The following is a 14356-nucleotide window of genomic DNA, read 5'->3' as shown; positions in this document are numbered from 1 at the left end:
ACCACAAGAACTAAGTAGAATACGAAATCTTAGTCAAAACCAAAACACAACAGAAATAAATAGACAAATTATACATCCTCGACGAAATAGAAATTTTCAAACTCCCCGAGTTCATTTTGAAATACCTCAATCCCCATCACAAAACACTCCAGAAAACCCCACTGGTATCTTACCAGAAACCCCAACACTTCTTTCACAACGTAGCACCTCAAGCTTACCCTCAGATTACTTAGGCTCAACACCAACATCTGAACAAATACGTGAAAACCCCTTTAATCCCCCAAACCAAACATCACGACTACCATATTGGACAACACATTCATTCACACAAGGTGAACCAAATTTAATCAATGACCCAATAGACATTTCTACAGATACAACATCCTCATCACTACCAGAAACATTATCACTACCATCAACACCATCAATTAGTCAAGTTTCACCGACGCCTTTTAACTTAAATTTTCCAAATAATCTCGACGCAAGATATCGAGAACAATCATCAACAAATATCCCTTTAAGACTAGATTGGAATACATTTACAGCACCTCCACCATTATTTGGACAACATCTAGAAAGTAATCGCCTTCACAACTGGGCACTTAATAGATTACAATATCGACAAGACATTCACGACGATATCCGTGATCACAATATCCAAATACTCCAACAAAACAGTTTACAATTAAAGTTTGAAATCACAGTTAAATTAAACAACATTACTCAACATCCCTACCCATTAAATCCACCAAACATAACAGCTCAATCACTACCACCACCATTTATAACCACTGAAGTAATATATAAATACGACAGATATACCAAAAAGACAATTGGTTACATCACATTTTATAACCCATACTCAGGATTATCATACACATGTATATTCTAAAATTATTAATTTTTCTCCAACTCCTTTTTCTAGTAATCTCAAATCAAAACATAAACCCTTCTCCCCGCACAGGATCCCAAGATTTATTAGTAACACATTACGATTGTGAAGAAAACGAACAAAAAACACTACACAAGTATGCAATAAATCAAGTATCACAATGCGAAACAGAACCCCAAGCAATAGAAACTACAAATGTAATAGCAACACTTTATTCAAAAGCCCGAGCAACAACAGTTACAGGATATAAATTCACAGCAACATTTTCCGAAAAGAAAGTACATTGTTCACAAGTCTCGAACGGAAATAAAAACCGACTTGACCATGAATCATTCTACCAGAGTAATATAGAACGACTTTTACATCTCAATCCCAAAGATTGTAAAAACGAGTTACTTAGACTAAATATCACACAAAATAAAAACTCAGATAGAAAGTTAGTATATTTCCAAGTTTTTTTCAGATTCTGTACATCAAGCAGAACTTGAAAGACATCAAGGACATATAAAATTAGATGAAAAGTACCCATATAACGGCGCACACGAAGATTAACCTATGACATACACGACAAACATTGGATACCACACATTGGTATAAATAACCCATCAAACTGCAAAGCAGACACAAAAAATAAAGGATACCAAGAGATAATGTTTTTCGATTGGAAAATACAACTCGAAAAAATACAACTCACACGAGATTTATCAGACAACACAATGATCTATCAAGGAATCAGATTACCTTGTAAAAATGATCAAGGTTATTGCGACCCTACAACACGAACACAAGCAACAATTGTTTGGTTCCCTGAAGACACATGTACAACATTTCAAGTAGCAAAAATACACGCTCGTATGATAAAATTTCACGAAAAATATTTTTACAATCAATACCATATGAACAAGTAAATCCATTACGAAAAATAAGTTCTGATTTTCGAAACATTCAAAATATAGAAAATAAATTAACACGTTTTCAAGTATATCAAGAAACAGAACTCGCATGTAAATATCAAAACCCACTTCACAAAACACAATACTCTGAAATATTAGTTGAATACGAACATGGATTCGACATGACCACTGGAACAATAAAAGTCGACCCATACGCCACAAGTCATCCCCTAAATGAAGGAACATCATATATACCAGTTAATTTTCAAAAGAATACAGGTCAACCTGGTGGACATCTAAAACCCCAAGACGCTGAAAGCACACGTTTACAAGAACTATCACTAATGAATAGTACATATTTTGGTAATATCCACTATGATATTCACTTAGACATGAAACTAGACTATACGATTAGCCGAATTTTTCAAGAAATGTCACTCTCCGAATTAGAAACACTACACCAACTATGCGAATTAGAAAGAACACAAATATTACAATCACTTGCACTAGCAGTATTAAAAATACCCTACGCAGGATATTTACTATCAGGAAATAGATCAAATTTTTTAGACTATGAAGGAAACATCTTATGGTTTTATACTTGTACTAAAAAAGTATCACCACTATACGTTTTTGAAGATAAACGATGCTATAAAAGAATCCCTATCTTTTATAAGAATAAAGTATATTTCGTTGACACACTTTCACGAAGAACCTATTTCTGGGATACCGCAGTCCCATGTGGATCAGAAAATAGCCACAATGTAGTACAACTAAACCCTGATGAAGATAAATATTACCTTCTCACCCCATATCCCACATTAATGCAATCACTCAAAAAATTTTCACCAGAAAGCATTCGCGCTATCGCTCGAAACCCAAATATAGACTTACAATCAATAGGAATATATTCAAAATCAGATATTCAACATCACATTAGAACACAACAATTCCAAGAATTATTAACACAGATGGACACTATACAAAGACAATCAATTGACCAAAACTTACGCAAACTTGCAGAAACCGCAGGATTTGCAGACATCTATATGCAAGACTATAGCGGATATTTTAAAGACATTAAAGATTATATATATCTAAACGGTGAAAAATACCGTCCCCAAGATATATCACCCATCAATATTTTTAGCTTTGTAACACTCAAAAATGAAATTCTTGATTTTCTAGGATGGCCCTACTACATCTTAGAAAAATTGACTATTTTATACGCAATGTTTAACTTTATTGGATTTCTTTTCTCACTTTTAAAAGGAATCTATAACACATGTGCTATACACACACAAGTCAATAGACAAGCAAGTGTAGCACGCATACTATTTGCAGGATTTTTTGGAATCTTTTCTACATCTATAAACAAAATTCTTTTAGACGCACAAATAAAAGAATATAACACAAAAATAGCAACCAGACAGAACACATACGACGAAGAACATAACAATGTAGACACAACGCCAACAGCACCACAGTTACCACCCCTACCACATAACCATCCATTATCCCTAGTCCCACGTAATTTTCGAAATTTAGCCATAACACATAATCAAAATTTTAGACCAACCATATCACAAAGTCCCATCCAACATATAATGCCACACCGCTCACAAGATGAAAATACTTATGAACAAATTATAGAACAACCCCATACCACCGCTTTTCAGTCTCAAAATAATAATTTTTTTAGCCCACGATGAGCCGACAACTTGGATCCCTACACCGATCAAATTCCCACCCAACCAACCTCACCACTCCAATCCCAATAATACCACTTTTTGCTTTTCCGCCACCCAATTTCCCATCCAGTAATGTAACATCAGGCATGAATTCCGATACTAATTCACACATCTCAGTTTTATAATCCACCTCACAACTCAATAACCCGAATATTGAAACCCCCGATGAATTTGCCGACTCTGAACCATCTCCATCCAATAATTTTCACACCAATTCTTCAAATTTTTCCCAACCCCCTTTTCAACCCATACTGCCAAATAACCCTGACCCAATCAATTCTACACCCTCTTATGCTTCCCAAGTCACTCCAACCTACTCCTCACTTCATTCAGACCAATCATCTCATTCTCCAGATACCCCCCGAATCTCCCCAGAACTAGATAATTTTATTACCCTACAACAACAACCCTACCACCTTGACACCCCAACCATAAACCAAATTTCATCCACAATAGATTCATCCAACCCCCCTACCCCTACACCCTCTTCAATTTATACTGAATCATTAGCACCATCATCCACATCTACTGAATCTTCACTCAGCACTAATAGAGCTTACCGCACTTTTAAAAGAAAATTCCCCAACCATCCTTTCCCAGCAAAACCAGGAACAGCCCGTGAATATATAAATCATCCAAATCACACTAACACAAAAGAATTTTTAGCTATCACCTTACCCTCATTTCCACAATACACCTTAAACACCCCTCACGACACTAACGAAACACGTAGCTTTGTAGACGAACACGTTTTAATGCCTACACTCCATTGGACATCATATTATCATTTTACTAATCCCCTTTGCTTACCTTTACCCAACACTCACATCGATATAGAACGGAATAAGGACATGCTATATCGACTCACTACACCACTAACACCTAGACAATTTACTTACATTGGATATAAAAAATCACTAAAAACACACACTGCACCCCGAGCTAATGAATATACACTAGAATATTACGATCATAACATCATCAGAACTAACCAAGATCAATTCTTAGACGACGATCGCTTCGCTAACCCACAAATCACCGAGAAATTTTTCATTAAAACACCATATGTATTTAGATTAAATATCTTCGATCGCAAGTTTGACCACATTATTTCAGAAGCACTAACAGATACGCAAGCCTACGAAAGTTTTAAAGAACGCTTCCAAATATTTTCACTAACCTTTCATTTCCTTGCACCACATGAAAGAGATTTGCACTGCTCACACGATATTATGTTGCGCACTAAACAAACTCACACATATACATATTATCGTTTCATCCAAAATCACTTTGATCTACACACTCCCTCCAGACAACCACCATCGTTTTCAATTCATCAATTCCAAATACACCTCACCATTCTTTCTTAACTTCACATATTGCATTAAAGATACTAACCTTCATGGTATTCTTCGAAATTATGATCCCATAACCCAAATGTATATCTTCTGCCCCATCACCAAGACCCTCAACGCCGAAGAATCCCGACCCTTCCTTATCCCACACGAATTTGTACAACCTATAGAAATCCCCATTTTAGAATTCATCCACAACACTAAATTCAATCACAAATTATATAATCTAATCCAAAACACACCTTACGAGTTTGCAGTTGGCACTGAAGAACTAACCACCATTAAAGCACTTCAATTGCTTTGGCCACTGCTTCAAACTAAAAATATCATCCGCATTTTAGCTAAATTACTAACAACTTCAGATCTCATCCACGACATCTTCCCCCACGGTTTCTTCCCCGACGACTAACAGGTAAGTATGAATTATACATATTACTAACTAATTAAAATATTAGAAACTCACCATTCTTTATCCACGTCTTATTTAGCATTTTAGCCTTCATCCAACGATCATCTGAAAAATTCACAAAAGAAAAATAAAAAATAGCAAACTTCTTCAAACACTGTTTAAAACTCTATTAAATTTTTGCACCAACAATTAAATAAATATAATACCAATGCAGTAATTTAATTTATAAATTTTCCCCCACAAGCAGTAAATCTAATTATGATGAAAATTTGTAACTTAATCTTTCCCAATAAATAGCAGTAAAATTAAAAATTCTATGTAGTAAATTGATAAAACGAAAATGCAGTACTAACCTTTTGATATTTCCATTCATTCGCACAGAAATTCTATCCACATTCGCACAGCTCGCCCACGAAGAATTGTTTAAAATAATGAATTTCAGTTTCAAGCTTTCACACTCAATAACTCTAACACAAGATAACACGTTTCAAACTTTCTTTTAACCCGGTTGGAAAGGAATTATACACTAAACAACACTAACCAACGCAGCTTACTAAACACCACAAACCATAGAATAACAGCATGATTAAGAAAAGGAAACCAATGGTACCCAAACCGGATTAACCCAGTTTAAAACTGGATAATTTATTCTTTTGAAGACTATTATAAAGTCTAAGAAAGAAATAATAAAACACAAAAAAGTCGAAAGACAAACCCATACCACAAACAATTTGATTTTTGAAAAAAGGACACAACCAACAAAACATAAGAAAAACCACAACAAACCCAACATAAAACGTTGTCACATAACAGGACCTCTCACAAAAACCGCATGCAATCATACTCCCACTCCTGGCCTAACCCACCAGGAAGGACGTCCTGAGCATGCTCTATAACCGGCCTAACCCACCGCGCTACATCCACGCTTTGTGACACACACTCCTATTTTTAATAAGAGCTACTCAAGGGTGAGTAACTCTTCAAAATAACTGAACTAAAACAAAAAGCTTTTGTGGAAACAACTAACTAAAATCATAATTAAAAAATATTAAACTAATAAAAGTTTTATAAAATGTAAATTACATTATGCAATACATAGATCAGAATACAACACCAAGGACGAACATCCAAAGACAAAACGACCCCACTACACTCGAAAAAGAATGGCCAACCACAATCAATATGCCGCCCACAATCACAACTCAAAGGATTTAGAGTACGACTTGACTTCGCAGAAAAGGACTTCATTGAACTAGACCAATGACCACCTCGATATTCAAGTATACGTACAGATCCGAGTAACCAGGCATCCCCTCCACGCACAATCTCCACGCCATTCCCAGACAAGATCAGACACAAAAGAAGTTCTCCACGAGAATCAGAAAAACCTGACACAGCCAACCATTCTGAAATCAGATTTGAGTTTGTTGCGGAAACACAGTCGTTGTCGCAAGAAGACACAACGTTTGATGTCCCTAAATCAAGCATCCTGGAACTTCTCTAACAAGAGAAAACGGACAAGAAATATGATGTTCGCCAGATACCAACGTCCATCATCCATCCTTCGAATTGCAGAAAAACTATTCTAAAAAACTCTGTAAAACCCGGATGGGTGGAACCTGATCTAAACTACATTTTATGATTGGATAAATTAGATGTTTTACCAATGTAAAGTATTTAATATTAACCAATCATGATCCATCTAACTAACAATCCACTTATTTGTAAGTGCTGAAATTACTTGTAATTTCAGCACCAGAGAGATTTGAATTTAACTTAGAAATTAGTTGACTCTCCAAGAAGACTTCAGCAACCGCAATAAACCAGTATACCCTAGATCTATTGAGCCTAGCAGAGACTAGTTAAACAACCTGAGACTAGATAGTATAAGAGTAAGATTAGGATCGGTATTAGACTAAGAAGTTGCACGAATCTATCCGGCCGAAAATAAGATAGCGTGACGAGCAGACGGTGTACCCTATCCGAAATTACTCTATGAGTTATACCCATCGGTCCTAACTCATCTGGTGCGACCATAAGTCTCGAACAAGACCTTAATAGCTTAGAATTAACCAATAAAAGATTAGAATTTAGACAAAACATTTACAAAATGTTATACGACGATAATTTAATCGAAATGTCTCTACGACTCAATAGATCAGAGCGAATATTCCGAACGATAACAGAACTACCCGGAATTGGAAGAAGACCTCGAACCAGAGACGACATACGACAAAGTAGAAACTTGCCATATAGTTATATGATAGTTCGGCAAAAGCCAGAACAAACTTTTGTATTTAGAATACTACTAGCAATGAATTTAGATTTTCATTTGCAAACATAAAATCTTGAAGTCAATCATCAAAATCATTTCAGGCGCTAAACCAAATTATTAATATACAACGCAACATAAACGAGTTGCGGTGTTCAAATCTTGGATTTAATGTGTTTTTTGAAAATTGATGAAATTTAAATAGTTTATTGGACTAAGAGTTTAAGAACTAATATAGCTCCATTCTTCATTTTGCATTTTCAACGAACGTCGCCCAGGATATCTGGAATAAGCGATTTTTCCAAAGTTAGTTAATGCGTTGAATTGCTTTGTACAGGTTATCCGACTGAATACACGAATTAATCCTACATACTATTTCACGCGTTTGTAAAAACGTCTTTCATTGACTCATTGAAAACTGGCAGGTTGAGATCCAGAAAACTGGAAAATATTTCAACCTGAATACAGATACTTTCAAATGGGGTTTAACTCTGATTGTTTTCTGTGGTTCGATCTGAATCTTAAGTTTTATCGAGTTTGAACTAAATTTAGCTCGCTAATGTCTGTGAAAAAAAAAGAATTTTTGAAGGAAAATCTCAGAAGTTGCGTTGATTTTTGTCCTTTTGTGTATCTGCGATCTAGGATAAACTAATAGTTGCCTAAACGTTATCAGCCATCTCCGATACCATTTATTTTCATTTCTGAAAGTTTGATTCTTTTCGAAATTCACATTCTTCATTTTCGAAACTCGTCTAACCCCCCCCCTTTTCCCCAGACTACGAATATAAAGAGTAGGAAATTATTATTACCAGGCGCTTTGTGTTAAATCAGTTTTTGCCAGTTTAGTGGCTTTGTTAAATTCACTGATTTTGAGTCAAATTAGTGGAGCCAGATTTTGAGCCAAAATTGTGTTGTAAATGAATGGAATGGTATCTCTTTTGCTTCTTGCAGCAGCATGACATAACACAATTTCATTGGTAGTTGGTCTTGTTAGTACATTAGTTGACAAAATAAGGCTAAAACTCAAGTTTTTCTCTCTCTCTAAGATGCTTGTTTATGGATGATTTTGGATATAGACAAAGAGCAAATGAACAGAGTTGCCCTCTATGAAATTATCAAAATTTAGTTTCAAAGAAGGATCAAATTAATCAAGTTAACATCCTCCTCTTAGATAGACCAAGTTAAAATCTTCCACCCCAGCATTTAGTTCGCATTGAATTTGCTAAGCGCTGCATGTAAAATGCTCGATTCTGAGTGGCTGAAAGTTTCTAACTTAGAACCAAGTTAACATCCCCCCAAACGGCTATAGGCGGTGGGGGGGGGGGGGGGGATGTTAACTTGATCCTCAAAGAATTACCAGTTTTTTTGGGTTTGAAAATACCAGCTTTCACCAACTGCACCAAGGGTTGCATCGGTGTGAACTTCTTTCTAGAAAAAGCGGGGGAAAATGTTGTTCATGCGATGTGAAACATTTTAAGCACTATAATTGAATTGTTCAGTGTGACAGACAACTTACTGAACTCAAGTGTTTCTTACAACTTCACCCGGAAAAAACTGCTTAGCTTTTGAAACCAAATCTTGATAATTTCGTAGAGGGCAGCTCTGATCATTTGCTCTTGGTCTATGCAAAGTTTTTGTTCAAACAATCAGTAAAAGTTGTCCAAAATCATCCTCGAATACATGCATTGTAAAGAGAAAAAACCTGAATTTGCGCTTAGTTTTGTCCACTAGTGTAGAAGGCTCTTTGTTTCAGTAGTTTTTCATATCGTTGCTTCACTTATTGAACTGTCGTAGCATAGCGTCAGTAGAGCATGCATCGAATGCGAAACAATACCGGCTAATTAAAGTACACGAGGCATCACTGAAGAAGTAGAGGGTAGTTACTAGCTGTTTAAAAGTTTTATGTAATACATCCAAGTATTAATCTTTGAAAACTGCACTAACTTCTTCCTGAATTGTTTTACGATTCCCTGATTACGCTACCTTGTCCTTATTGCTTTTAAATCTTTTTTATATCTTATCTGCTTTTGTGCACTTCGGAACTCTTGCGTCGAATCCTTGGTGACTTTTTGTTCCGATTTTCGAAGAAAACGGAATTTTTATGCTCGGTGTGTTTTTTTTCTATTCAGTCAATTTTCACCGATCGAAATTAAAGATTTCGAGAAAATTTTTTATACCCATTGAAAATATCGGATTCCTGAGTTCAAACTTAAAAAGATATTTTACCTCCGATTTTTTTTTGTAAAGTTCTGGGGGTTTGAAAATTGCCAAATTTGCCATTTTTTGGACTAAATTATGTGCGCTTTGAAGAAGTTATTCATAAGGCTGAGAGCGTAACGCGAATTATTTATGCGTGGCGAAATATCCCGCACAACGAAATTGTTCCAAAGTGAATTGAGGCTAGCTAATTGGTCATATTAATTTAGTACGACTCAAAATTTTACTCTTTGATTTAGTCCAAAAATTATTGGTTCTCAATACTTTCTGTTCCCAAAAACTATTCGTTATGAATTAAGGGACCGTCGGAACATTCAGGGTTTTGTCCTGATATACGAGCAGTCTTGTTTCCTTTTCTCATCGACTCAGAGTGTTTCTTTTCATTTGCGATTGAAGATTTTTTTTCATTAATTGACATGCGGACAGATTATATTTGACATGATAATTATACTTGGTCTTCATACTTAGCCTTTTAAAACCACTCGTTACACCAGTAAATGGATGCACATGTGAGGTGGAGGGAAAATAAAAACAACCTCTTTAAATTATAGGTTTTACAAAGAAAAAACATGTGTGCAACATGTCTCAGTGCCTTATTTGAAAAACTAGTTAATTCCCAGTGCCATATTTGAAAAACTAGTCTTAATTTGCAAAAATAGTGCAAAATATTTTCTAGAACAATCAAACAAAACGAATGAAATAATAAAAACTGTACATTAGCTTGAAAATGTTTTCAAATGCATGTTTAGTTCGAGTTTTTCTCATTTGTTTCATAACAGATAAGCAACAGCTTATTTTGCGTCTCGAAGGTTTTTTACATCTCGACACTGCGTGTTTCGAGCTGCTTGTTAATAAAGATGACAGCCCATTAAGACAAGACAACGGGGCGTCAAATGAGCATTAAAACAGTAAATTGATCAAGTCGAATTTAAATTTGTGTTTTTCTCAGAAACACAATTGGAGAGTTTGTGTGCAGTGTCATCTGAAAGTCCCATGAAAAGTGAATGTCGTCTTAGCAGCTGTCCTTTTATTTGCGGGACACCGTTTCTCGATTTGTTCACAAACTTCCGGTCTTTTGCGTTCACGGCCCAAATTATAAAAATGTTAATTGAGCTTCTGTTTTCAATGAAAATGCTGCGAATTCTTTTTGCTGATAATAGTTTCAACCAATCAAATTAGAGCGTCATGATCGAACTTCAAAATGGCAAAAAAAAACTTTTTGGGCCGTATAACAGAAAATAGCCCAAACTTCTCGATGTTAAAGATAACTGATTAATATGAATTTTGAGTTTTATCTTTTTGTTCTGTTTCGTAGCAGTGACTACCCGTTTGTGCTGCGACTGAGCACAGACCAGCAGAGTAAGATGAAAGTCTACGAGTTGAGATCGAAGGACATCAAACAGAGAGACGAGTGGTTCGAGGCCATACAAAGTGTCATCCTCAATCCACCTGTGGGTGGGGGCACAAATCCTCAAGGTGGGGTAAATTGACGGTGAAGGGGGGGAAGGGGGCGTGACGTTTAGCATTACACGTATACATGTCATAACTGTTATTTTTTGAGTTTTCGTTCCGATCGAGCTTTGATTTAAAATACGTGATAGTTGAATTCGGTCTCATTTTTCAGATGAATTGATAAGTATGTATGACATGTATATCAAAAGAAAAGTTGAGTTTGTCGCGAAAGATATTTTGGAGAAACGGTACAATCCCAACCCACCCCAAATAGGATTAGAGGGGATAAAAAAGATGTTCTAAAAGTCGATTTTTCGGAAGCCAATTATGCATTATTATGGTATGATTATTATCATTATTATGATTATTTTTATGCTTTTTATGAATATTATTATTATTATGATTTAACAGACTAGATGCGCGAGTCTGAAGGTGTTTTTCACAGTTTAGGTCAGTTAAAAGTTTCCATAGACTTGATACTATCTCTGAGTAGCCGGAGTCAAAGTACCCCCTAAGGTATTTTAAAACTCGAGATTTGAGACCATGGCTGTTGAAAAAGTCGACCTCTTGTTCAGTTCTGTTAATAAGTCTAGGAGTTCTTATCTAGAAGTTCGCTTCGGCAAGCTTCCGTTTCGAAATCGGTACTATGAACTGTGTGCCCTGAGCAAGTCTGGTCGCGGCAGACGTCTGTTTGAAAGTCACTTTGTCTTGTATGTTGATATCATAGTTATTTTGAACTAATTTGGAGAGATTGAAAGGTATAAACTCAGCGCAAGAAAATTTGCCTTCTTCAGATCTTCCAATTAGTCACGACATCCGTTAATCTAACGTGTTGTTGTCTTCTGTACTCTTTCAGGTCATCGAAATCCTGTAATATTCGGCTGAAAGCAGGGTGATGCATGAACAATTATGGGCAGAACCAGACTCTTTAGATTTGCAGCTAAAATTTGAACGTTATTTTCGGGGAGTTTATCTTTATCATAGCTAGCGCACTTAAACTTTTCGGCATTTTTCGCTCATATGACCAATCTACTTAAGATCTTTATCAATCACGACCCCAAGAATTACATGCTCGGGGACTTGTTTACACCGAAGACTTTAGTCAAGGTGTTATGGTATCGTGTTACGGGTTTTTTTTTTTAATGTTGTCTGTTGTCAAGTGTCGACAAATAACGTCCACAGTTATCAATTATCATGTGGGCTGGACTATATCGCGCTATGTCACGTGATTGCGTATGTTTGTTTCTTTATTTGTTCATCTTTATTTATTTAATTATCTGTTCTTCTATTTATTTAATTATGTTTAGTTTGCTTATATTTATTTATAATTTATGTATGTACATATTTATTTTTGTTTATTTTTATCACGTGTTTTGTTTATTTATTTAATTATTCTTTCTTTCATTTAGTTTTGCTTTTATTATTTCTGCGTGTGTATTTATTTAATTTATTTATTTTCATTTATATTATGGGTCTGTTTGTTTGGTTATTTGTTCATATATATTTTTTCATGTCTATTTAATTATTTGTACATTTCACTTTTGCTTTTATTTATTTATTTATTTATTTATTTATGTATTTATTTATGTATTTATTTATTTATTTATTTATGTATTGATTTATTTTTTTATTGCTTATTTATTTATCAGGTGTGTTTTGTTTATTTGTTGATATTTATTTCTACATTTATTTAATTATTCTTTCTTTCATTTAGTTTTGCTTTTATTATTTATGTATGTGTATTTATTTCATTTATTTATTTTCATTTATTCATATTATGGGTCTGTTTGTTTGGTTATTTGTTCATATATATTTTTTCATGTCTATTTAATTAGTTGTTCAAGTTGTTTGGTTTTTGCTTCAGTTTCTATGCCTTCGGTGTATTGCGCGTAGCGCCTATGTTTTATAACGTGGGGACGTGTGAACAGCTCATTGGAGCCCTGAATTTCGAGTGTTTGCCTTTTCCCGCAATAAGAGTCACTCTAATTTTTGAAGCAAGGAAATGTTTTTTTTTAGATTTACTGTAAGTTGTTTCAAATGACTTGACTTTGAAATTTTATTATTTCTTATCACTATATCGTTGTCTGTGAGCCAAATTCAGTGGCTCATCCAGCTTTTTTAATTGAAAATTCTTATTAATATCAAAAGAGGATCTCAGCACTGCTGAAGAGAGTTCACTTCGTGATCGTCAGATTATGTATTCGATCCGCTGCCATGGCATTGATAGTGTGAGAAGACGCGCGCTCCTTTGACCTCCAGCTTCGAGTCTAGCACCGCCTGACAGATTTCGGTTGCAATAGTGGTATTACGTGAAAGTTCTAGATGCAACAAAAAGAGCTTGACTCGCACAAAAAGAGCTTGACTCGCACAAAAAGAGCTTCGCTCAACAAATTAACTCAGTCTGGAATGTGGGAAAAAAACGGACTATGCTCAGTCATGCTGCAAAGACTTTCATAGATCCTCTGCGAATCGCAGAACCGACAGCTAAATCCGAATTCGTTAATCTAAATTGTGAACTATCGGTCTGTACATGATTGGGAAATGCCATTTCGTTGCTAAAGAATTTTGAATATGCAACAGAAATTGACCAAATCAATTGTGATCAAGGTGAAAAGATAGGTACTCATTTAGAAGTATGATCACGCCGTTTTTGATGAGACCCATTCAAAAACCCATTTAAGTATTCTTGAAGCACTTCAAGTGGATGAATTTAAAAGACAAATTCTAAACATTGCTTCGTTAGAATTGCCACGTACGTTTTCTTTTAATTGAAACAAGTTATTCACGGGATAAAACTGAGAAATATTTCAAGTTATTACAGAGCGAATCGGTTCGAAAAAAGATAATTTTTCTAAGCAAGGTGTTTTCTACTGTTTCTAGTTAGTTCGTTTTAGAATGAATTGAATCTGAGTAGGCAAAAATTCTGCTAAAAATTTGACCGGAATTCTCTAGACTTGAAATTGAATCGAGTTCATCTTGCCTAAAGATTCGATTTTTTTCTGAAAAAATTTCTAGTTTATTCCAGACTTTAGATTTTTATTGGCCTTCCTTAAACGTTGAGCCTAAATGGTTTTCTTGCTCGTTGCGCTAAACAAAAGTAAGACATTGAACTCAT

At 35.1% G+C, this 14356-nt stretch overlaps 1 protein-coding gene across 6 annotated transcripts in view; it reads left to right on the top strand.

The window, feature by feature from the left end:
• The window catches only part of LOC134855205 (uncharacterized), a 45258-nt gene that overhangs the window by 30013 nt on the left and 889 nt on the right, over positions 1–14356 (top strand). For 5 of the 6 annotated variants that reach the window (XM_063871653.1, XM_063871650.1, XM_063871654.1 and 2 more), the window contains exon 4: positions 11105–11265. In XM_063871653.1, the coding sequence (XP_063727723.1) occupies positions 11105–11265 (161 nt within the window). The remainder of the gene's footprint in view (positions 1–11104; positions 11266–14356) is intronic. The other variant, XM_063871655.1, reaches the window with a different exon arrangement.

This window comes from Symsagittifera roscoffensis, chromosome 10, assembly GCF_963678635.1.
Source record: "Symsagittifera roscoffensis chromosome 10, txSymRosc1.1, whole genome shotgun sequence".
Taxonomy (NCBI): domain Eukaryota; kingdom Metazoa; phylum Xenacoelomorpha; order Acoela; family Convolutidae; genus Symsagittifera; species Symsagittifera roscoffensis.
This window is presented reverse-complemented; position numbering and strand designations above follow the sequence as displayed.